Source organism: Schistocerca serialis, chromosome 5 (genome assembly GCF_023864345.2).
Source record: "Schistocerca serialis cubense isolate TAMUIC-IGC-003099 chromosome 5, iqSchSeri2.2, whole genome shotgun sequence".
Taxonomy (NCBI): domain Eukaryota; kingdom Metazoa; phylum Arthropoda; class Insecta; order Orthoptera; family Acrididae; genus Schistocerca; species Schistocerca serialis.
In genome coordinates, this window is record NC_064642.1 from 217,911,359 (window position 1) to 217,938,622 (window position 27,264).

Below are 27,264 nucleotides of genomic sequence, written 5' to 3' on the forward strand. Positions count from 1 at the left end.
TCCTCTAGCCATCCCTGCTTAGCCATTTTGCCCTTCCCGTCAGTCTCATTTTTGAGACGTTTGTATTCCTTTTTTCCTGCTTCATTTCGGCATTTTATATTTTCTTCTTTCATCAATTAAATTCAATATTTCTTCTGTCACCCTAGGATTTCTACTATCCCTCGTCTTTTTACCTACTTGATCCTCTGCTGCCTTCACTACTTCATGCCTCAAAGCTACCCATTCTTCTTCTACTGTATTTCTTTCCCCCATTCCTGTTAATCGTTCCCTTATGCTCTCCCTGAAACACTGTACAACCTCTCGTTTAGTCAGTTTATACAGGTCCCATCTCCTTAAATCCCCACCTTTTTGCAGTTTCTTCAGTTTTAATCTACAGTTCATAACCAGTAGATTGTGGTCAGAGTCCACATCTGCCCCTGGAAATGTCTTACAATTTAAAACCTGGTTCCTGAATCTCTGTCTTACCATTATATAATCTATCTGAAACCTGTCAGTATCTCCAGGCTTCTTCCATGCATACAACCTTCATTTATGATTCTTGAACCAAGTGTTAGCTATGATTAAGTTATGCTCTGTGCAAAATTCTACCAGGCGGCTTCCTCTTTCATTTCTTAGCCCCAATCCATATTCACCTACTAACTTTCCTTCTCTTCCTTTTCCTACTGTCGAACTCCAGTCACCCATGACTATTAAATTTTCGTCTCCCTTCACTACCTGTATATTCAGTTCAAATAGTTCATTTTATTTAAAGAATTAATTATTATTTAGTACACCTGTAAATCAAGTGCTCCTCATTTAAGCAAGTGTTTTACTTTTTCTGAAAACGTAATATTCAAAAGTTATTTGTATTCGTAATTTTCGTGTCCCTGAATGTTCCAATCTATATCATTCTTTCCTAAATTCAGTGCAATAGGTTTGTAGCCACATCTTTTTCTGGTTCCACACATGTAAACTATTCCTTAAATGTCCCCTTCAGTTGCTAATTACTCTAATTAGAAAATTTCGCTTTCTCAAAAATTCTTGGAGAACTTTCCAAAATCCCCATACACATTAAAACTTTCCTCTCATAAATCAGTATCTGTCATTTTATAATTACATAGATTTTGACTAAATCAATTCACTTAGCTTTTATGTTAGTATCAATTCTCTTAGCTTTTATGTTAGTATAAAAAATGTAATACTCCAGTATTGTACCAAACCAGTTCACAACACCACCTTTTTTTTATCTCTTAGCTTTTAGTTGGTATCAAAAATGTAATACTCCAGTATTGTACCATTTTGTAATTTCTGTGATATGCATGTCTATAAATAATCGTCAGTGCCCAGCAGCCGAATTTATCAATATGTATTAGTTCTGAGTTGGTAAATAGTCATCAACAGGTGCACAATATATGTTTCGTCATGTGATTTCTTTCAGTCATGTAGTAGCTTTAAGTCATTGTGAAGATGTACAGTTATTTTGTTGATCATTACCACTTGCGATTTTCTTGAAATTTCTTCTGATTGGCATACCCTTTAAGACAACCCGTTTCCACAGACTATGCTTTCATCTTCAGATCTTAAAATCTTTTTCTTGTAAAACATGTTCACCTTACTCATAAAATGTCAGGTGGAAAAAACAGCACATTATAAAAGGTTTGTCCATTTGACATCTTGTTGTTGTTGTTTTGCTGATTGTAATGGTATATTTAGTTCAAATGAATGCATATACTGTGTGCACATAAAAATCACCAAATTCTTATTAATGCAATATTCCACTGAATTTAGTTATTCACAGTATAGTTTACAGTCTACTGATTATAATAGTATGTTGTTGTTGTGGTCTTCAGTCCAGAGACTGGTTTGATGCAACTCTCCATGCTACTCTATCCTGCGCAAGGTTCTTCATCTCCCATTACCTACTGCAGCATACATCCTTCTGAATCTGCTTAGTGTATTCATCTCTTGGTCTCCCTCTACGATTTTTACCCTCCATGCTGCCCTCCAGTACTAAATTGGTGATCCCTTGATGCCTCAGAACATGTCCTACCAACCGATCCCTTCTTCTGTTCAAGTTGTGCCACAAACTTCTCTTCTCCCCAATCCTATTCAATACTTCCTCATTAGTTATGTGATCTACCCATCTAATCTTCAGCATTCTTCTGTAGCACCACATTTCGAAAGCTTCTATTCTCTTCTTGTCCAAACTATTTATCGTCCATATTTCACTTCCATACATGGCTACACTCCATACGAATACTTTCAGAAATGACTTCCTGACACTTAAATCAATACTGGATGTTAACAAATTTCTCTTCTTCAGAAACGCTTTCCTTGCCATTGCCAGCCTACATTTTATATCCTCTCTACTTCGACCATCATCAATTATTTTGCTCCCCAAATAGCAAAACTCCTTTACTACTTTAAGTGTCTTATTTTGTAATCTAATTCCCTCAGCATCACCCGACTTAATTCGACTACATTCCATTATCCTTGTTTTGCTTTTGTTGATGTTCATCTTATACCCTCCTTTCAAGACACTGTCCATTCCGTTCAGCTGTTCTTCAAGTCCTTTTGCTGTCTCTGACAGAATTACAATGTCATTGGCGAACCTCAAAGTTTTTATTACTTCTCCATGGATTTTAATACCTACTCTGAACTTGACATCTTGTCAGTGGAAAATGAACATGTTTTACAGCAACAAAAATTTTAAGACCTAAAGATGACAGCATAGTCTATCGAAACTGGTTGTCTTAAATAAAGAAATATTTTATGCATTCTTGGCTGTTGAATGGTTCTTAACAATTAAAAAGTATGCTCTTCAGTACACTCAAAACGAAAAAAATCAACAAAAGCATCTCATTGAACTGAACTTAGTGTTGGAAATGCCATGTGGCTAGGGCATCCCGTCAGGTAGACCGTTCACCTGGTGCAAGTTTTTCGAGTTGATGCCACTTCGGAGACTTGCGTGTTGATGGGGACGAAGTGATGATGATAAGGACAATGGAGCACCCAGTCCCTGAGCGGAGAAAATCTCCGACCCAACTGGGAATCGAACCCGGACCGTTAGGTATGACATTCCGTCGCGCTGCCCACTCAACTACCTGGGGCGGACCAACTTAGTGTTAATAAATGTGAAGAGGACAATGGGTCAGAGAAATTCAACAAGATCTTAAACCTATTGGACTCCAGATAACAGATGCAGAAAACAAAGATAAAATTAATACTCTTCTGAAGAACTACAGATTTTTAGCAAAGGTCACATGTAGAAGATATAGATTTCAGATGAATTGAGAAGTTTACAATTACAAAGAATGAAGCATTATTGTATTGAGTAGATCACAAGAACTGAACACAACAACCTTCAAAGAAAAATTGAACATGGAATGAGAAAGAGGTCCAATGTGGACAATAAAGTTTGTAATAATGTAATCACAGTTCACCACATTCAATAATCAAAGGAAGAATGTTAAAGAAAAAATCTGTCAAGGTAGGGGCGTATGAAACAGGTCAATAAATTGAAAGAGGATAAAAGGCACTACTTTCAACCTATATCTTTAGAGTTTCACTTAAAAGAAGAAAAAAATCGCAGAAATGAACACTTTAGTCTATCTTTTCAATCTGTATATTGAGCAAGCAGTAAAGGAAACAAAAGAAAAATTCGGAGTAGGTATTAAAATTCATGGAGAAGAAATAAAAACTTTGAGGTTCGCCGATGACATTGTAATTCTGTCAGAGACAGCAAAGGACTTGGAAGAGCAGTTGAATGGAATGGACAGTGTCTTGAAAGGAGGGTATAAGATGAACATCAACAAAAGCAAAACAAGGATAATGGAATGTAGTCTAATTAAGTCGGGTGATGCTGAGGGAATTAGATTAGGAAATGGCACACTTAAAGTAGTAAAGGAGTTTTGCTATTTGGGGAGCAAAATAACTGATGATGGTCGAAGTAGAGAGGATATAAAATGTAGGCTGGCAATGGCAAGGAAAGCGTTTCTGAAGAAGAGAAATTTGTTAACATCCAGTATTGATTTAAGTGTCAGGAAGTCATTTCTGAAAGTATTCGTATGGAGTGTAGCCATGTATGGAAGTGAAATATGGACGATAAATAGTTTGGACAAGAAGAGAATAGAAGCTTTCGAAATGTGGTGCTACAGAAGAATGCTGAAGATTAGATGGGTAGATCACATAACTAATGAGGAAGTATTGAATAGGATTGGGGAGAAGAGAAGTTTGTGGCACAACTTGACCAGAAGAAGGGATCGGTTGGTAGGACATGTTCTGAGGCATCAAGGGATCACCAATTTAGTATTAGAGGGCAGCGTGGAGGGTAAAAATCGTAGAGGGAGACCAAGAGATGAATACACTAAGCAGATTCAGAAGGATGTAGGTTGCAGTAGATACTGGGAGATGAAAAAGCTTGCACAGGATAGAGTAGCATGGAGAGCTGCATCAAACCAGTCTCAGGACTGAAGACCACAACAACAACAACAGTCTATCTTTGTGAGCTCTGATTTTTCTTTTATTTCATCATGATGCTCATTTCTCATTATGTAAGAGGGAGGAACAAAGTATTTTGCTTCAGTGAAAATGGCTTCTTTTAATGTTTTCCATATGAAGGGTTATAGATTGCTTCTAACCACGTAGAGGAGGCATTGAGCAACAGACAAGTACATTGAATGTGGAATGTTGTATATATTTGAGCTATTGCATGAAGGCATCTTTCCATCATACATCCATTCATACACGCATAACCCACACATGTTTGACCACTGGAAATGGATGGCTTTTGAAGCAAGATTGTTGTTGTGATTAATTTAATATTTAAAAGATCACTTGAACTATTGAGAGGTGTAAGGAAATGTGTGTTAATTATATTATGCATTGTCTAAACTGATATAACTACAATCAGTGTGAAATACAGCTAAATAATTTTTGAAATATTGTTATGAATATGCTCCAACATAGAACCATGAACTGAGGTGGGAGTGGAATTGCTGGCAGAGTTATTCTGCAGAGTTATGGAGTGGTAGAGCCATGACATGACAGTTCTTAAGCTGTTGTGAGATGAATTGTGGTTGTGAGTTGAGAATTGTTGATGCACTATTGTTCAGTGTGTGCGTTTTGGACTGTTCCAAGCGTATGGTGCTAGACAGGTTCAAAGTTGATGAGATGAAAACACTGACTAGTTATATAGTCATTAGACAATGCTCTTAAGGTGTGTTATTTGCATAACATTTAATCTCCTAAAGCTAGTGAGATGCAACAGGCTGTAAAGACTTTGTTAGTTGATTTTAAAACCTAAACAAGCTCAGAAAGTCAAACTATTTGTATGTCACCACACAGTGGTCAGCTTGTGATGTCATTCGTCCACTGCCAGAGATTACGAAGCTGTGTCGATGTGTGGTATGGAGCTTGTACTGCAGTATAGTTGATGCTGTTTGCCCCTACTTAGTGCTAAGGTGCACAACTTGTCTTAATTTCAGTTCTTAATCTTCTTTGTTAAAGGTCTCCCCCCCCCCCCCCCCTGTCCTTCACCCCTCTGTACATTCTAGTATGTTAACGATTGGACCTTAATGAAAGTGCAGTATCACTGAATCAAATATGAAAGTTCCCTGGTTCCACTGCATTATTTACTATTGCTGAGTTACTGTGTAGCCCAGATGATAAACACTTTTGTGTTCTTAAAGTCAGATGTTAATGTTTGCTGTATAGGGGAAAAGTTATGTACTGTATCTTTTTATGAATTGTGTAAACTTTCATTATGTGTTTTGTTTGCATTTCAACAGTTCGTGTGTTGGTTTGTATGTTATACAAATAGAGGGTGTACGAGGTGAGTGACACAAAGAACATGTGATTAAACCTTAAGAGGAGAAAGCCAGTGAAAATTAATTTGCTATACTTTTCAGGACTGGCTCAGAACATACTTTGGGAAGTAGTATTCTATTTTCAGTTATTTTTGTTTCTGTTTCTCTTGCAGAATTGGTTGACTGTGATACTTTGGATAACGGCTGTGAAGGAGGACTACCAGATAACGCATACCGAGCCATTGAGAAACTGGGGGGATTAGAAACGGAAAAAGATTATCCATATGAAGGCGAGGATGAGAAATGTCATTTCAACAGGAGTGAAGTGCTAGTCACCATACAAGGAGCAGTAAACATCAGTACCAATGAGACAAAAATGGCACAGTGGCTGGTGAAGAATGGCCCAATATCCATTGGGATTAATGCAAATGCCATGCAGGTATGTTATTTGAGCTCATCAAAACTAAGTGCCCCTCACCTCCCCTGTCTATACTGGATGATGTGACTATTATATTTTATTGATACTAAGCTCATAAACAGGAATTTGTTTCTCATAAAGATAGCACTAACTCAGATAGCCAATGTGAAGATACTGGTTTTGCTTTAGAGACAATGGTGGTTAAAATCCTTATCTGGCCAGCAAGATTTTATGTTCTTTCCCCCTAATTTGCTTAATGCAAATGCCAGAACGGTCATTGTTCTGTAAGCTTTATAATACCTGTTTACTCACAAGCTATTAGGGGGATTCTCTTCTGTCAGTGCTTGATAGGCTTATGTTTTATAATGGGTGAACCTGTCACTCAAAATGTTGGGACCACAGGTAGTAAACTGAGAAAAAAGTCAAAAAACACATTACTTATGGGAAAACTTCTGCAAGTTCTGACTATAAAAGAAAGCCATCCTAACACATGAAGGCCTCAGCTTGCTTAATTTTTCAATTTTGTCCAAAGATTTTCTGAATGACAACATTTTTCTGCACTGACTGCATTGATCAGATTAAATACCGCTTTATTTTGTAATCACTGTTGAACAGTTCTGGCATTTTAACCATTTTCAAGTGATTGTCTCTGAGTGACCATTCATTGCATATCACAGGAGTGACTGTTTCCTTCAGTGATTAACGCAAACCACCTCAGCTGTATTATTACACATTTATTGTGTTATGAAAGGTTTCGTGCATATGACATCTTCAGGTTATTTAGTTATGAAAGAGTCACAACACACAACGTCCTCTTGGTGTTTGTAATGTTAAAGACCAAATCCAAAAGTGATAATCATAAACATTCTGCCGACTATCTGGTGGAAGCCTGGCGAGCACACACGGCATGCTGCATACAGGGACCTAATTATGAGTTACAGAATATAATTAAATTCATCTTATTTTATCTAATAGGAAAGAATAGCATTAAGAGTTGCAAAAATTAAACAGAACGTGTGATATTATACACAGGATTAGCCTAGGATAAGGAAACAGAAATGTGTGGGAAAGAGATGATCTGTCTCTATTTAAAAAACTTGTCTAGAGAATAAGGAGTGTTTTCAAGCAATAATTTTTTAAATTACTTTTGAATAATTTTTTGTCTGAAAAGAGAGAGGGGGGAGGGAGTTTATGAAAATTATTTTGTTTATTGCTGACAATTTTATTATGTGTTTGGTAAAATTACTTAAACTGCACATTTCTTTTCATGTACAACTTGTTTGCAGTTTTACTTGGGTGGTGTGTCTCATCCCTGGAAGTTCCTGTGTGATCCTGATAATCTAGACCACGGTGTTCTCATAGTTGGATTTGGTGTCCACAGTAAGTAAATTATACAACAAATAGAGCAAGTATTATGTATATAATATTTGTGAAATATTTCTTGTTTGATAAATGGGGTAATATAGAATCAAACAACATATGTCCACAAGCAGATATATATACTATTTTTCTTTCTTTTTATAGCCAACATTTATTTAGTCAACAAAATAATCCAGAAATTGAATGAAATAATCCACTTGAAGTAAAAATTGACTAAACACAATGTTAAGAATATTATTATTTGCAGACAATCAGATTATGATGGCTGTAAGTGAAGATTTTGTACAGAAATCTGGATATAAACTTCAAAACATTCTTAGAAAGCATAATATAAAAGATTCATAATCTTTCCAGAGTAAAAAAATCCAGTAAATAATAAAACAATAGAACTGGTAACAGACACTATATATTTGGGCACAAATATTTCACAGTTTGCAAGCTGGACAGACAGAGATAAGAATGTAACAAAGTATAATAGACTAAATGGAACATTAAAAAGAAAATTTAGTAAATGAACGAAAAAGAAATACAAATCAGATTTTAAAAAATGTGATATTGGCAACTGGAGATATGTGATCTTTGTAAATGTTTGTATAATTATTTATTACATCACACTCACTTATACGTATAAAAAATATTCATATTACTGGTTTCAGCAAGTAGTTGACACCTTTAGATGTTCTTGGTCCACTAAAAAGCTCCGTACAGATACATAAGCAAATATAGTTATACAACTTTGAACTTCATTTATAAAAAAACTATGGCAAGAATGCAAACAACTTTCAAAATTATAAAACTTTAAAAATTAAAACATATTAAATTAAAAAGTAGTATGGTAAATTAAATACATATGTACACAATAGCATCTGGCCTACGTATATTTTTTCACATTTGCTACACTTGAGTTGGTGTACATCCGAGTTTGCAAATACATTTTTGTTATTATCAATGTTGTGATGTAGTTGTATTTTAAGTTGTTTTGATGTCTGGAAACATGTTTTAAGTTTGCTGTTATGATAATACTTTGCAACCTTGTTGGCTGCCTGACTGTAATAAGGCGTTGGCAGATATGTCATTTCTTCATCCTTAGTATGGAGTTTATCAATGAAAATAATCAATTTTTGAAAATATAATGTAATTGGATTGATAAAAAGAAATCAGCTCACCAATCAATGGCAGGAGAACACACATATAAAAGGTATTACAGTTGACAAATGTTTAGAGCCAGTTGCTCCTTCTTTTGGCAGAAGGGTTGAAGAGGAAGGAAAAGGACTGGTGTGTTTTGGGAAAAGAGGTAGAGTTCGGAAAAGTCGCCCAGAACCCAGGGTCAGGGCAAGACGTACCAGACGGGATGAGAAGGAAAGCTTGATTTTTGGGGACTGCGCTGAATGAGATTTGAAAGCCTGAGAGCTTAAAGGTGGAAGATAGGATGATACATAAGACAGAGATTGCTATTAAAACATCATGCTCAAGTTAATTAGAGCAAAAAACTAAGTGAATTGTATCTAATAGAGGTAGGAGTGGGATGGTGAAGTCTAGACAGATCATAAGATGAAAGCTGTAGAAAACTAGTGAATAGTTACTATGAAGAAATTCTGAGACTGAAGAAATTAATGTAAATTAAGGCCAGGTGGGTGGCGAGAACCGATGATGTGTTGTAGCTTCAGTTCCACCTGCAAAGTTCTGAGAAACTGGTGTCAGGAGGAAGAATCCAGATGGCTCGTGTGGTGAAACAGGTACCGAGGTCATGACTGTCATGTTATTGAGCATGCTGTGCAACAAGATATTGTGTGTTGCCAATGTACACCCTCCGCTTATGTCCATTCATCCTAACTAATAACTAGGTGATAGTCAAGCCGATGTAAAAGGCTGAGCAGTGTTTACATAACAGCTAGTATATGATGTGTCGTTTCACAGGTGGCTCTCCCTTTGATAGTATACGTCCATTCCATCCAACGTTTTGCCCACCATACCTAGAATAGCTTTTTGTCGCTCTGCTAATCTCCGCAATATCTGTGTCAGACTCTATGCTCCATCTGCACCCATCTCCCTATCATGTGACACTTCTCCCTGTGACTGTCCTCACTGCAAGACTTGCTCAGTGCACCCTCATACCACCACTTATACCAGCCCTGTAACTGGCTAAACTTATACAACTTATACTATAAAGGGAGAGCCACATGCCATATATTAGCTGTTATGTAAACATTGTTTGGCCATTTACACTGACTTGACTTTTACTATGTTATTAGTTAGGATTAATGGGTATAGGCAGAGGATGTATACTGACAACACACAATATCCTGTTGCAGAGCATGCTCTACAACATGACAGTTGTGACCTCAATGCCTGTTTCACCACACACGCCATCTGGATTCTTCCCTCAGACACCAGGTTGTCAGAACTCCGCAGATGGAAACTGGTGCTACAACATATCCTTGGTTCTCGCCACCCATGTGGCCTTAGTTTATGTAAACTTTTTTGGTCTCAGCGTTTCTTCTCAGTAACTATTTCTTTCTTCAATCCCTTTCAGTGTTCTACACCTTTCATTTTCTGACCTGTCTGGTTTTCATCGTCCCTCTCCCACTCTATCACATGCAAAGCACATAGCTTTTCTCTCTTATTAACTAGTGCTCTCAGCTTTCCAAATCTCATCCAGTACAGTCCCCTACAATCAGTCATCCCTTTTCATCCTGTCCAGAAAGTCGCCCCTGACCTAGGGTTCTCGGTGATTTTTCTGAAATCCACTGCTTTTCCTAAACCTCACCAGGCTTTTTGCTTCTCCCCTCTTCCTTCCCCTTCAGTTCTTCTGCCATTCCACTGGCTCTGAAAGCTTGCAAATTGTAATACTCTCACTGCTTGGTGAGCAGATTTTTTTATCTATCCAATTACATTATATTAGTATAGAGTTTCCTCTTTCTTCTGAGTGGTGGTGTTTGCCATTTCCTTCTCTCTCTCTCTCTCTCTCTCTCTCTCTCTCTCTCTCTCCCTCCCTCTCTCTCCTTCTCCTTCTCTCCTTCTCTTCTTTTATATTAGTCCTATGTGATAGTTTCTGTGTCCGCTTTTCAGTTGTCTTTGTTTTAAGGTTTTAAGTTTATTAATTAGTTCATGTTCAAAGCGACAATTTCAGTATTCTAGTGATAAGGGCATGAAATTATGCATTTTTATGTTGTTGCAAATGGCACGATTGTATAGTAGTAATGGAAATAGTGGTAATAAGCTTTCTAAAATGGATATTTCATGTATGCTTCTAATTTTGTGACTGTCAAAATTAAAGGCCACTCTTCTCAGACTTTTGTCAAGTTCTCTCTTTTCTATCCACGGGTTTGTCAAACAAGCCTGTAAACATACCAACAAAGATTGTCAGTTTAACCTCACTTTTGAAGCAAAATGTTTGTTTTGTGAAGTATTTTGACACTAGTTGGAATATACCTAATTTAACACCCAAAACAGATTTTCTAAAAATGCATTGTACTAAAGCAAATGCTTATTTCTTACATATGCCAGGTATCATGATGTAATGAATGAATGCAGCATAAGAGAGTTTAGAACTAGATTAAGGTCAGTCAACTGGAATGACATCTTACACAAAGGTATGTGTGTGAATAACACAAGGTATTACAGACTACCTGAAACTGCCATGGACGGGTTCATTTCATCACAAGATCCACTGAATTTGTTAACTGAAATCCCTGAATTCTTCTCTCTCCTTTCTTTGGGAGATAAACTCCTCGTGAAAGAACGAAAGCAGATGCCAAGTCTGTCTATTAAAAAATCTTACGGGAAATTTGTAAGATGTTTCCAAACACAGTGGTACAATTCAGAACCATTGTAAGGAACAAACTTTTTCATTTTCAATCTGTACTATTTGGAATGGGCAATGACTGGTTTGAACGGAATAATTGGGGAGTTGGTGAAAGGAGTCTTCAGAATTTCCTTCTGAAAGCTAAAAAGCATGAATATTTCATTTTATATATCAGAGCATCTGTTTAACACCATCTCCTAGGTACAGTAAGAATTGAGTATGCTGTTTCAGAAGCAACATGCCTGGAATCTTTGAAACATAACGAGAAGGTTGAGCGAAACAAAAGTATATTGAAGAAACTTTATTCGACTATCTGCTTCTTAGCATGGCATGAGTTACCTCTTCGTGGTCATGATGAATCTGAAGTAATAGTAAATAAAGGAAATTATTTAGAACTTCTGATTTCTTGGCAGAAAAAGAACCATACATGAAAGATCCATTTAGCATCCGAGGGAGTATTTAAAGGCATTCCCTCTGACACGAAGAATGAATTAATTGCTTGTATTATGTATGTTATTAAAGAACAAACTCAAATGAAGTTAAAAATTGTCATTTTGTATCACTACAAGCAGACGAAACCACGGATGTCTCAACTAGAAGTCAAATGAGTGTAATTTTTCATTTTGCAAATAATGAATCAGAAGAAATAGGAGATAGATGCATAGAGTTTTAGGATGTATCCAGGGGCTAGAGTGCACAAGGCATAGCCACTGTTTTGTTGTAAGTGCTAAGCAGCTGGAATATTAATAGAAACAATTTAGTATTGCAAACATATGACGGTTGCAATGCAATGGCAGGGAACATTATTATGGTGTCTACCTTATTGTGAATCAAGTTTATTCTCATGCTCTCTCTATCCACTGCTACACACATCAGCTGAACCTAGTCCTCCTCTGAGCTTGTAAAAATAAATATATAAAAAAATAATAATGCAACTAAAAATTTTTGTGGCAAATCTGTCAGGATTTCATGTATTTTTTTAGCCATTCCATTAAACGAATTGAACTTCTGATGAAAAGGGGATTTAAATTACCAAGTCCTTGTGAAACAAGGAGGAATTTTCATTCACACTCTGTACAAAGCATTATTCTTCACTATACAGACCTGAGAGCAGCATTTTATGATGTGATAAACAATGAAGGGTGGGATGATAATTATCTACATCAAGCAATTGGGCTAAATAGTATACCGAATGATTAAACTTTTCTTTCTCTACTGCAGCTGTACAATTCAATTTTCCAGCATACAAGTATCATGTTTGACATCTTGCAAAGTAAAATTGTGGACATAAGATGCCTATGTTCAAAACTGGAAGCAGCATTAAGGCTGTTGAAAGACTAAGATGTGAGGAAATTATTCTGAAATCCATAGTGGAAGCTAAGAGCCTTATAAATTCAGCAGGAGTAACTGAAATTAATTTTAATGGAACAGAAGCAAGTATTCAGAAATGGAGAATTCTAGCATTCAAAATAAATGACACAATAGTAGTAAAAGCGGAAACTAGATTCCAGGACTTTCATGAAACAGATTTTACAGAAATTGTAAATAGGAGAAAGTTCTCACGTTATTGTAAACCAAACAATTTTCTGAAATTTGAAGTTGAAAAACTTTAAAATATATCCTGGAAGAAACTGGAACAAGAACTTACATTTATTTACAGCATTGAAGATAAACGTCTACAGCCTCAGGACCTCCTTAAATCCATTATAAACAATGGATTAAAAAACATGTTCTCTGAATGTGTGAAGTTTCTATCATTAGTTCTTGCAGTTTCAGCAACCACCATGTCTTGCAAAAGAAGCATGAGTATATTAAAACGTATTAAAACCTACTTTTGCAACAGAATGACAGACTGTCCACATTGGTGATTTTGGCTGTAGTGAGGAAAACTGTGAAAATCTTCAACCAAAGAGGGAAATGTGAAAATCTTCAACCAAATGACGGGAGTTCATCTCTCATGTTATCAATGTTTACTCCCAGAAAAAGGATAGGAGGATAGAATTAATTTATAAAAAGATGTAATAGTGAGTTACTATGTGTTAATCTTTAGTGTGTAGCTGTTTAATATTTTTATTTATTTATTTATCATTGAGTGAGGTGGCACAGTGGTTAGCACACTGGACTCGCATTTGGGAGGACGATGGTTAAAACTGACATCCAGCCATCCTGAATCCCTAAATCGCTTCAGGCAAATGCGGGATGGTTCCTTTGAAAGTGTGCGGCCAACTTCCTTTCCCAACCTCCCCAAATCTGATGGGATCAATGACCTTACTGTTTGGTACCCTCCCGCAAATCAACCAACCAACCAACCTTATTAACAATTTCTGTAGTAGTTTCAATTTTAGCAGAAATATGTAACTAAGTTACTTTTGCAGTGTTTCTATTTTATAAGTTTTTGTTTTAAGATTTTTTTATTTTTTTGAAATAGATAATTCACAGCCTACCCTACAAAAAATGTCACACTTTGCCACTGTGTGTGAACCATTTGTAACATCTAGTATGGCTTAAGCGCTCATCATTGTAGGCTTTGTGCATCATTTGGTGTGTCTTTGTAAAGGTTTCCTTGAGCTTCACACAAAATTTGATGCAGCTGTGTTGCTCCCCTAAGTCTTCCATCTCAAAATCCACAAACTGTGCAACACAATGTTCTACTCATTACAGCACTGAGCAATAACTAACAGACATAAAACAACGAAGCTTCCGGCAGTTACACATTAAACACAGGCATGTGCGGGATGCCAACCGCATTTTGGTCCAACACACCATTAGCTTACAACTACAAATGTCCGAGAATTTTTTGAACAGACCTTGTATTTATCCTCATTATAAGATGAGGTTTTCCCCCAAAATTCGTCATTCGAAAAATACAGGCTTGTCTTCAATTTGCAGATTACCCGGCTGCTGCTGAGGTCACCATTGTGGAATCAATTAGTCAAAGGTTTTATCTACTACAGTAGCATTTTCTGCCACTCCGGCACAACAAACTATACCAAAAAGACTAATTTTGAGGAGATCTTTAACACGGTGTATCACTGAAACTGCATATTTTCGTAATATGCAAGTATATATACGAAAAGCTTCAAATTCAGAATATGTTACCTTCTTAAGCAATAAAATTGAGATTTCGGCTGCCTGATTTGCTTCTGCCAGCCAGTCAATGAAGAACACACATGATCTTATCAGCGCCGGCCGGGGGGGCCGAGTGGTTCTAGGCGCTACAACCAGGAACCTGCGACCTCTACGGTCGCAGGTTTGAATCCTGCCTTGAGTATGGATGTGTGTGATGTCCTTAGGTTAGTTAGGTTTAAGTAGTTCTAAGTTCTAGGGGACTGATGACCTCAAAAGTTGAGTCCCATAGTGCTCAGAGCCATTTGAACCATTTTTGATCTTGTCAGCAAATCATATCATAGAACATTATGCATGCAGCTTGAATAAAATATGAATGGTTAATACCTAATATTAAAGATATTTTAAATCTGTCCCTGCAACTACAAGAAATATTTATTTTGTTAATTTGTTTCATTTTATTGAAATAAAATGACAGATTGCAGATCACATCAGCAATGAAGGATATTTTCAGTGTGACTTGCTTTCTAGCTGAAAAATAGTTTTTTTACAAGAGATTTTGATTTTACTCATGGTATTTTATATTCTATTTTCACTTACATTAGGAAACTGTCTGGTTGCACATTTCTGAGGCATTCCTTGGTTTGGCACTACTGATACCTGCCCAATCCCACATTGTTTTGCAGTGCTATGCTTTTCTTGATGTAAAACACAACATAGTGCAGCACCACAAAGCAATGTGGAAGAAGGCTGGAATCAACTGTACCAAACAAATAAATAACTCAAAAACATGTAGTCAGATGAAGTTCAGGACTGAGCGAGAGTTGGACAGAAAATATTGTAAGTAAAAATCAACATTATTTGTAACAAACCATTTTTCAGTCTAGAAAGCAAGTGAAATTGTAAATATCTCTCATTGCAGACCACTAATGTTTTCTTTCAATAAAACAAAACCCATTCAGTGACAAAATATGCATTCTGTCGCAGATGCAAAGACGTATTTGAAATATCTTCAATACATAGCAACTACGGACAATATGGCCACACAACTGAAGTTCATGTTTTAAATTAATTCATAAACAGTATTGTAAATTGTAAAGCTATCCCTTCACAAGTTGTGGAATCCAATAGCACAACTCATCAGCAGCAACGACAGTAATATTCATTCCTGTCAAAAATATTAGGCTGTTTAGTTCCAAATATGTTGTGATTTGCATTGCTCATGTGTGGGACCCTTAAAGCTACCAGTGCTCTCCTGTACTGTTTATTTTTGAGGTTGGCTTCAATGTTAATCTGAAGTAACAAGATTTCTGCCAGTTTAGCTGTGGGGAGCCGAGAGGGCACCACATTGTTCCCATTAATTATTATTATATTGTCAGCAGTCAAAAATGGTCAGAAATTACTGCCATGACTCAGTTGAGAAATGAGGATGTACAAATTTGCTTTTCCCAACTGGTTCACACAGACAATATGATGCTAACTTTCTCTAAGTTGATGGTTATTCATGAAGCAGAGCAGAGGTCCAAGGCGCCTTGTCGCAGTTCACACGGCTCCCCCTGTCGGAGGTTAGAGTCCTCCCTCGGGCATGTATGTGTTGTCCTTACCATAAGTGAGTTTAAGTTCGATTAAGTAGTGTGTAAGCGTAGGGACCGATGACCTCAGAAGTTTGGTCCCATAGGAACTTACCACTACCACTCTGAAGCAGAGGCCACAAACAGCTGTGCAGCAGGAAGAAAATTTGGTGCCACAGAAGTGAATGTTACCAGTTCTATATGCCCAAGTTTCAGTGGATCAAAGGAGAGAAACTTTCATGCAGAGAAGGTTTCATTATTTGGAGCATCAGGAACATGCTGTAAATGCAAGATAAATACAATTAAGTCCCACTGAGTAAATTTCTTGAGTAAATTAATCAAATAAAGGCACAGGAAATACAAAAGAATTTTCCAACCACATGTCACAGAATTCAAAACAAGTATTGACTGCCACTTGAGGATGATGAAGAGAGTGGGGCAGAACTACACTATCCTAGTGACTTCCCACTGCATATGACAAAAAACTACTAGTATATGAGCAGTCAGTTATCAACCTTAGGAAACAGCATGACTATTTGCTAGTGTAAATGGGCCATGTTAACAGGCACAGGACTCCACTGCCCATAGTCGGATTTGAATGTGGATTATCTGCTGGGCATGAGGAAAGACAGAATAACAACATTTATTGATCAACCGCAATATGTTGGTTGTGGGCCCACTGGGCGAGATTTGCTTCTGCTCGTAATTTTCTTGACGGCAATGATGGTGGTCAGCAGACTCTCACTATAACTCCAACTGTGCTGGCATTAATTGGAATCTGTTGACTCAGCAGTGGCACTAGCTGGGTCATACGGTGGTGCCTGGAACCACATGCCGGAGGCCTCTGTTGTGGTGGTGGCGGCAGATACAGGTAGCAGCGGTACATGTCAGCACCCTGTCTCAGCAACAAACCCTGTCTGCGGCTCTTTGGCATTGGCAAGGCAAGGTCCCTGGTTCTGGCCCTGGTGACAGTATTTGTGTAGGCAGCGTCCCAGGACAATGGCGACAGTCTGTTACCACAACGTTCCCCAAGCAATGACTCCCATGACAGGCAGCTGACTGTTGATGGCGTCTGACAATAGTTACAGCACTGGTGTCACTCTGGCACCCCTTAGGCGATGACCTGCATTATGACAGTGACTATTAGTATGACTGCAATGACAGGGACGACTCCAAACTGGTGGCAGCGCTAAGTGACACAGGCTTCATGTCACTCCAGTGTCTTACAACAGCCGATGATGATGAGCTGGCTGCTGGTCCTTGTATATGACTTTCTGCTGTTGATGTCTGTGGTTCTTCTTCACCAGTTGGCCGGTGGAATATTCTGGTGTAGCTTGGCTGTCCCAATTACTGCCCTTGATGTTGACAACCTGGTGTGTGGCCAGCTAGCCAGTAACACAGCATTCTCCTTCATGTTGCCTAACTTGGTGTTCTGCTGACCCACTTACGTCATGGTATCGTACCATTGAACTGCGCAACAGAATGTAACACACTTAAGACTTCTGGGTCCCAGTATTCCTTCACATTTTAACAAACTTAATTGCCGTAATCATTTGACCTTCTACACTCCCCCCTTCTATGGAAAGGATGCGTCCCTGCATTTTGCCTCAATTTCTATTTATTCTCGACTCTGTTTACATTTTATACCAATACCAGACTCGTACCTATTTACATGGTTCAATTCCTTTGAAACTACATATTGTGACCTAGTCACTGCTAATTACACCACAGTTCTCCCTCGTATACACAATTGTTCCTCATGGTCCTTGAACACACTTGGTCTTTGCCTTCATGACTGTTCACTCATTATACTGCCTTGTTGGGGAGTGTCCCATTCTGATCGGTTCAAATGCTTAGGCTGAAGGTTGAGAATGCTGGAATTTGGGCAACTCTTCTCTTGAACAAGGAATATACAACTCCGATCACCACAAGGAATACACAAGCAGGTGATGTTACTGAACCAATGACTACCAATTGCTGCTGCTGCTGCTTACTTCTGCAGCTTTTCATGTGCTCTAAGAGATGTTCCACGGCAACATGGCCATGTTAGATGACAATCATCTGATCCAGAGAGATGAACAGGTCCTCATCAATGGTATCATTAAGAACGAAAGGTGTTTAGTGGAAAAAACAGAGGAATGTAGGTCAGATACGTAAATCAAGGCATGGACCATACTAAAGTCTACAGTTCCCATTTTCGTAGCTGGTAATTGGAAAATAAATCCTAGTGTCACTCCTGCATCCCTGCTCTTCGTCCTTGCATATACCGATGATTTGGCATATTATACTGCTTCCTTCACCTCACTCTTTCCTTTTTCTCCACTTTCTCCATTGTTCCCCCCCCCCCCCCCCCCCCCCCCCTTCTACAGAAACTGGGGTCACACGAGGGAAATTGTCCATATCCCCCTTAAACGGCCGAATTCGGCTCGTGGACTATCAAAGGGCAGATGAGGAGCTGCAATTTAACGTTAACCAGTGATGTCATCTCTATTACCTGGTAAGGGTCATTATACCATTTTCCTTTTCAGCACACAAAGATTCATCAACATAACTCACTGACCCACATGGTACTTAGGTAACATTGATTTCACATCATGTGCTCTTTCCTGTTTCTCTAAAGCCTTCGTATTCATTTTTTGTACTTGTCTCCAGATAAGTTTCGCTCTTCTGGCAAAATCCTTCCCAGACGAGATGTCTCCTTGTGGTGGGGCCTTGCAAAACTAAAATGGCGGCCACATCTTGCACCCAGAAATTACTTCATATGGGGATAACTTTGTGCTCTGGCAAACTTTCAAGTTGTAGGCTGCGAAGATGTAGGCCAATAGAATGTCCCAATTGTTGTGCTGGGAATTTATATAAAAACTCAACATTTTCATGATTGTCCTGTGAACTTGTTCTGTGCGGCCAGTAACTTGAGTGTGCAGAGAGCTCGTCTGTAATTTCTTAATGCACACCAGTATGCATAGCTGCTGCATTAATTCTGACAAAAAATTTACGCCCTGATCCGTGAGTACGGTTTCAGGTGTCCCAAACTAAAGTATCCACTGATTGAATGGAGTCAATACCACCAATGTGGCTTGCTGGTCTGGTAAAATTATCATGAAAATGCAACGAGTGAAATGGTCAATAATGGTTAATACTTGCTGGTGTTTGTGCTAGGGGTTCTAGGATGTTCAATCCTACCATTTGGAGGAGCTTATCAGCTTCGGATAACCTGTTGTTGTTGTTGTTGTTGTTGTTGTTGTGGTCTTCAGTCTTGAGACTGGTTTGATGCAGCTCTCCATGCTACTCTATCCTATGCAAGCTTCTTCATCTCCCAGTAGCTACTGCTGCATACATTCTTCTGAGTCTGCTTAGTGTATTCATCTCTTGGTCTCCCTCTACGATTTTGACCCTCCACGCTGCCCTCCAATACTAAATTGGTGATCCCTCGATGTCTCAGAACATGTCCTACCAACCAATCCCTTCTTCTAGTTAAGTTGTGCCACAAGCTCCTCTTCTCCCCAATTCTATTCAATACTTCCTCATTAGTTATGTATGTGATCTACCCACCTAATCTTCAGCATTCTTCTGTAGCACCACATTTCGAAAGCTTCTATTCTCTTCTTGTCTAAACTATTTATTGTCCATGTTTCACTTCCATACATGGCTACACTCCATACAAATACTTTCAGAAATGACTTCCTGACACTTACAGCTATACTCGATGTTAACAAATTTCTCTTCTTGAGAAACGCTTTCCTTGCCATTGCCAGTCTACAGTTTATATCCTCTCTACTTCGACCATCATCAGTTATTTTGCTTCCCAAATAGCTAAACTCCTTTACTACTTTAAGTGTCTCATTTCCTAATCTAATTCCCTCAGCATCACCCAACTTAATTCGACTACATTCCATTATCCTTGTTTTGCTTTTGTAGATGTTCATCTTATACCCTCCTCTCATGACACTGTCCATTCCATTCAACTGCTCTTCCAAGTCCTTTGCTGTCTCTGACAGAATTACAATGTCATCGGCGAACCTCAAAGTTTTTATTTCTTCTCCATGGATTTTAATACCTACTCAGAACTTTTCTTTTGTTTCCTTTATTGCTTCTCAATATACAGATTGAGTAACGTCGGGGATAGGCTACAACCCTGTCTCACTCCCTTCCCAACCACTGCTTCCCTTTCATACCCCCTCGACTCTTATAACTGCCATCTGCTTTCTGTAGAAATTGTAAATAGCCTTTCGCTCCCTGTATTTTACCCCTGCCACCTTCAGAATTTGAAAGAGAGTATTCCAATCAACATTGTCAAAAGCTTTCTCCAAGTCTACAAATGCTAGAAACTTAGGTTTGCCTTTCGTTAATCTTTCTTCTAAGATAAGTCGTAGGGTCCGTATTGTCTCACGTGTTCCAACATTTCTAAGGAATCCAAACTGATCTTCCCCGAGGTCGGCTTCTATCAGTTTTTCCATTCGTCTGTAAAGAATTCGCATTAGTATTTTGCAGCTGTGACTTATTAAACTGATAGTTCGGTAATTTTCACATCTGTCAACACCTGCTTTCTTTGGGATTGGAATTATTATATTCTTCTTGAAGTCTGAGGGTATTTCGCCTGTCTCATACATCTTGCTCACCAGATGGTAGAAATCCTACACCTGCATTACCCCTATTTGATTTTGTATTTGTAACCCTGTATTCGCCTGACCAAAAGTCTTGTTCCTCCTGCCACCAAACTTCACTAATTCCCACTATATCTAACTTTACCCTATCCATTTCCCTTTTTAAATTTTCTAACCTACCTGCCCGATTAAGCGATCTGACATTCCACGCTCTGATCCGTAGAATGCCAGTTTTCTTTCTCCTGATAATGACGTCCTCTTGAGTAGTCCCCGCCCGGAGATCCGAATGGGGGACTATTTTACCTCCGGAATATTTTACCCAAGAGGACGCCATCATCATTTAATCATACAGTAAAGCTGCATGCCCTCGGGAAAAATTACGGCTGTAGTTTCCCCATGCTTTCAGCCGTTCGCAGTACCAGAACAGCAAGGCCATTTTCGTTAGTGTTACAAGGCCAGATCAGTCAATCATCCAGACTGTTGCCCCTGCAACTACTGAAAAGGCTGCTGCCCCTCTTCAGGAACCACATGTTTGTCTGGCCTCTCAACAGGTACCCCTCCGTTGTGGTTGCATCTACGGTACGGCTATCTGTATCATTAAGGCACGCAAGCCTCCCCACCAACGGCAAGGTCCATGGTTCATGGGGGCATAACCTCTGGGATTTAATTCTCTAGTGGTTAAGTTCTGCTTTTTGAGGACACGGAACACAACTTTTCATGTAACGGTCCATATCGTGCCTACACATCATCCCCCAATAAGCCTGCGCTACACTTCTCTCCGTTGTTCCCTGACCCAAATGTCCCACTAAAATCAAATCCTGTGCTTGCCTTAACACTTCATCACACAAGCTGTGCAGTACAATATTCTGTCCTCCATACAGAACTGGTGTTGTTTAGAAAACCATTGATGGTCCGGATCAGCACTTTGTGCTGGCCCTCCTTTCACTTACGTCAATGCCTGTGCATTCCGTAGTTCGTACCTTATGGATACGTCCATCCGCTTTAGCGTGCAACCTTCCCGGCCAATGTACTGCCTCATAATAGAACTTGCTTAACTGCGAGGTCCATCTTGACGATCTACTCAATGGATCTTTAAGTCCTAAAAGCCACTTATGCATTGCCAGATCAGTTGCCACTTTAAATCATCTACCATAGAGCTAACAACATAAGTACCCAATTCCAAAAATCACTGCAAGCATTTCCTTCTCTGTAGTGGAATAATTTCATTCACCATTATTGAACTGTTGTGAAGCGTATGCTATAGGGTGCTCCTGTCCATCTACTTCCTGACTGAAAATAACTCTTAGTGCAAAATCGCTCAAATCACGAGAAAGAATAAACGATTTTTCAAAATCCGGATAGACCAAGATGGGACTAGATATCAATCGATCTTTTAACTTCTGTAACATCAACTCACACTCAGATGTCCAATGAAACTTCACTCCTTTCTGTAGCAATTGCATGCGAGTTCATGCAAGTTCTGCAGGTTTTTGTAACATATCTTTGGTAAAAATTCCTGAGTCCCAAATAAAACTGCAGTTCCTTTACATTGGTGGGTGTTGGAAAATTTAAAAAGGCGTCAACTAGCTTTGGGGTGGTACAAATTCTATCCTGTCCCATAACGTGACCCAAATACCGAACTCCTTGCGGTACAAAATAGCATTTCTCTAAATTCAACATTTACCGTGCCATGCGCAGACAATCAAACACTTCACGTAACCACTCCAGATGTTCAGGAATGTTCTTTGAATACACAATTATGTCATCCATGTATACCATGCACCATTTTGGTTTTAATCCACATAAAACACTACCTAACAAATGCTGAAAGGTTGCCAGTGCGTTTTTAAGGCCAAAAGGCATGCGGCGAAACTTGACATGCCCAGTTGGCATTGAGAACGCATTTTTTGATTGGTCATCCGGTGTTACTTCCAACTTGTGGTAACCACTACACAAATCCATTGTTGTGAAGTACTGACACTGACCCAAGTTGTCCAATATCTCTGTTATACTAGTCACAGGATATGTGTCGAGCACCGTTTTCTGGTTGATGAACTGCTACTCACAACAGAAATGGTATGCTTTGCTACCGTCTGGTGATTTTGTGCTTACAATTACAATGGGAACAGACCGAGGATTACAACTAGGCTCTATGATGCCATCTCTAAGTTGCTGATCTATAAACTCTTCCATAGTCAGCTGTAAATGCCTTGGAACTCAATACAGCTATTTGCAGGCAGGTGCTTAACTTCCAGTAGGAATTTAGTGTTAGACAAGTGGCATTGCGGGTAATGGATCTGGCGGATTTAAATAATTCCATGTACTCACTCAACGGTTTTTCCACTAATGCTCTGTCCTGTGCTTCCACGTGTGCTACCTTACTCCTTAGTGTAGACCAGTTGACAGACCCTCCTGGCATTGTGTAATTTTCTGTTCATCCTCATCCTCATCTAACACTTTTAAATTCACAACCAGGGTACTCTGTGACAACTTCACTTCCTCGGGGCCAAAATTATCAATACTGACATTCACTACCCTCGTGCAGTCTACCTTCTGAATGCACAGTATGCTAAGTCGTATAAAACAACTAACTGCATCTAGTACTTTATCTGCCAAAGGTTCAGTGATACACAGTGAGTTCCCTGGCAGGTGAATTACATCAGTCCAGACTACCTTTCCTGTAAGCCGTCCTGTGAATTGATCCTAAGAGATCTTGTAAGCAGCTTAATTGGCTTCTCCTGGCCATGGGGTAGACCTTGCGACAGTGAAGGTATTCTGGCTGTAGAACTTAGCTGAAGCAAAGTTGCATTCAGTTATATCGTATGCCATTCCAGGTCAATTATGGCACAATGTGCAACCAGGAAATCAAGTCTGTGAATCACGTCTTACCTACCGCTAACCAAGAGAAGAACTTCTGCATCCTCTTGGAAAATAACCTCTCCCACTTGGAACTTCACCACCCCACCTATGCCACTTAATGTCCAGTGTGGTGCGCTTAACCTATATGCCATAAGTTCTAACTGATACCTGAGAACTGGTATCCAACAACATCTTACATAACTTATCCCCCACAGAGCCCAGTCAGAAAAAAGTCTGCCACTGCTGCCTTGCATGCCTATCTCTTACTGGGGGCCTATTCTATATCGTTCATACCAATTGGTCCAGTAGGTTAGTCTTGGTAGTCACGTGATTTTCGGTTTTTTTATCCGAATTTCCTATTCAGTAAGCTTCTGAGACCTGTTACCAAATGGTCCTCCCACTGATTTTTCGACAACTGTACCGAGATGTTCTGAATTTCGGTATGGCCCTGTCGTTCAGTTAGCTGTGGTTTATTTACACCTGTAATTTGTTATTTTAAACATATTGAGCGGTTTTAGCTTTGGATTCAGTAATTGTGTTACTAAAGAATGACCACAGGATGCGTACAGTTGGAAAGTGAGTTCATAATAGACTATTTTCCTTTGTTAGAAATATGGTTAGGTTAGGTTGGTGCTGTGAATAATTACAACATAAAACAGAAACATGTTTGGTCAATATTCTCTTAAAATGTGTTTAGAACTTTTAAGCAACTATGCCAAGGAATTTTGTTAAATCTGATAGAGGAAATCTTCCAAACTCTCATGCATTTACGGCTTACGCCCGCATCATTCAGCAACAAAATCAGCCTGCATCTCCCTCGAATGGAATTACATAAAATAAAGTGCCGACAGCTTGCGAGTTGTTGTAGTGAAGTTTGTAAGGTGACGGACTGCCGCCGTGAAGGGCGTAGGTTCGTATACCACTGGATGTGAAAATATTTTTTTTCTTCTTCGTGTTTGCAACACATTCTGAGACTTCTTTAAACATCAAAGTTAAGAATTTTTCTGAAATATTCTTTGTAATTTACATGTAAAGTGCACTTTCTTAGTAACGATTATCTCTGATTTCGTGACTTCCGCATGTGTAAGAAATGAAAGATGAAATTTAGTGTGCGTGAAATGACTGACAGTGACATTTATACTACTTCTTGTCACAAATAATTCACCATTTTTTTCGGAATATGTAGCGATTTCTGAGAGTGTGGCCAGACAGGAATCTGAGAGCACAATGTAAATTACTGGGAATGAAACTAGCAGTGGCTGGAACCACGCACCACACACCTCGGGCCTCTGTTGTGGTGGTGACGGAGGGTCATGGCAGCAAAACAGGTCAGTGCCATGTCTCAGCAACCATCCCCGGCTTTGGCTGTCTGGTGTCAGTGAGCCAGGGTCATGGTGTTTGTGGAGGCAACATCCTAGGACAATGGCAATAGTGCTTTACCTCAGTGTAACTTAAGTGATGTCTCCCACAACAGGCGACTACTTGTTGACAGTGTCCGATGATATTTACAGCAGCAGCGTCACTCTGGTACCTTGTAGGTGACAATGTACATTACGACCATGACTATTATGATGACTGTGATGACAGAAACCACTCTGAACTGGTGGCACCACTAAGTGACACAGGCTCCATGTCACTCCAATGTCTTATGACGGACGATGATGACAAGCTGGCTGCCAGTCCTTAAATACGGTTTTCTGCCCTGACGTCTGCGGTTCTTCATCTCCAGTAGGTCAGTGGAACATTCTGATGTTGCTCGGCTGGCGTAACTGACCCAATTACCGTCCTCGATGTTGACACCCTGGTGTGCAGCGAGCTGTTCGGTGACATAGCATTCTCCTTCGTGTTGCTAACTAAGCACTCTGCCGACCCACTCACATCACAATATCATACCAGTCAACTATGAAACAGAATGTAACACACGTATGACTTCTGGCTCCCAATATTCCTTCAAATTTTAACTAACTTAATTGCTCTAATCATTCGACTGTCTGCACCATATCATATGGGTATTACCAATCAGACGTCTCTTTATCCTGATATGCCATCAAATGTTATTGTCAATGTGAAGGGCATTAAAAGTATTCCTATAACAACGTAATGGCTGAGAAAAGTCCAGTATAACTGTAATCCTGGGTGCTCTAGCGGATGGAAAGGAAGCTCCCCCCAATACGTGATTCTTCACTGGAAAGGGATACCAAAAGAAAAATTGCTAGCAGGGCATTATCTTTAGATGCCCAGAAAAGGGATGGATGAAAAATGACCAGATGCTAGAGTGATTGAAAGTTGTTTGGAAGATGCTGGATTCTTTCAGGGGACACCTCACGTGGGAAGTTAACGATTTGATAACAAAGAACAACACCCAGTAATAATTCCTGATGACACGACCTAACAACATCAAGTAATGGATGTTGTTGTGGAAAGACCTTTTAAGGTTCACCTGTGACAGCTTTACATTGAGTGGCTTTTTCAAGGAGACCATACTGTCACCCCAACAGAGATGTTAAGGAAACCCTCAGTACCCATGCTGGGCTGTTGGATCCTTACTGCCTGGGTCAGAACCTCAAGCAAATGTATTATGAAAGGATTGAAAAAGTCCTGCATATCCAATGCTATGGTTGGCTCAGCATATGTCATAATATCCAAGGCAGCCAGTAGGTCTACAAACAAAATGAAGATAGCAATACCAGTGATGATGACAATATGACAAGAAAGATTAAAACTATTTATACCACAAAGATGGTAAGCAAAAAAGGAAGCGAAAATAAAAGTTGAGGTAAACCCTTTCTTTTTGTTTATTTTATTTCTCCTTTTATCATCAAAATGTAGAAATCAATAAATGATATAAGTTAAGAGTACTTAGAATGTTAACTTTCTTAGGGAAATATTTTATATCAATAAAACAGTTTGTAATTTTGATTATATTATGTTAAAAATAAAATTTTTGCAAAGAACCTCTTTTTCTGCTCGGGTAAATATGGTGTGGGTCAGTGAATTATTACATCAGCTCTTTGTCAAATTTGCAAAATATTTTCATAACAGCAGAGTTCACATATGTTTCTGAGCAGAAAAACCACATAAAATACACCACCACCACAACATTGATAATAACAAGAATCCATTTACAAGTTTGGAAGTATACTAGATCAAGTGTAGTAATGGCAAAAAAATATACATAGAGCAGGCAGAACAAGATTTTGAGACTTGATTTAAAGGACATTGATTTCTCCATAGTAATAACACAGCCTTTGTGACCTTTGGTTGGGTGTAGACATGCTGTTAAATGCCCACAAAGAAATCTTACAATTTTACATAAGAGGTGATGGGAGGCAGACACTAGATATTTTTGAAGAACTTGAAATTCAGGCACACAGAATGCAGGATCCTGTAAATCTGCTGAACTATCAGAATGGTTCCTCCTGGAGTTCCTTTTTCAGCATTTTCAGTGATCTGATCCACAAGTGAAATCTACAAGAGCAGACTTTGGAAAGAAGTGGCAGCTGGTTACCGCTACTATGTGCGATGAGGCGCCCATGCTGAGCCTACCACATGCTACTGAAAACATGGAAGTAAACACAGAAGTGGTTTAGGTACAGCAATGCAACACTACAAACAGTCCAACAGAGAGCATTACTGTCCTAATTTCATTTTATTTTATTGTAATTTAATTTTAACAGTTTTATTGATGGTTGTTTGCATTCCTTTCGTCATATGGGTAATGAGTGCAATTTTTTTAATAATGACCTTTTTGTGCTTGTTTGTTTAGTTAAAGATA

The 27,264-nt window shown here is 38.9% G+C and overlaps 1 protein-coding gene across 2 annotated transcripts in view; it reads left to right on the forward strand.

Moving 5' to 3' along the window:
• LOC126480990 (uncharacterized) overlaps positions 1-27,264 on the forward strand; it is a 251,807-nt gene that overhangs the window by 216,342 nt on the left and 8,201 nt on the right. For both annotated transcript variants that reach the window (XM_050104429.1, XM_050104428.1), the window contains exons 23-24: positions 5,960-6,225; positions 7,491-7,584. In XM_050104429.1, coding sequence (XP_049960386.1) covers positions 5,960-6,225; positions 7,491-7,584 — 360 coding nt within the window. The remainder of the gene's footprint in view (positions 1-5,959; positions 6,226-7,490; positions 7,585-27,264) is intronic.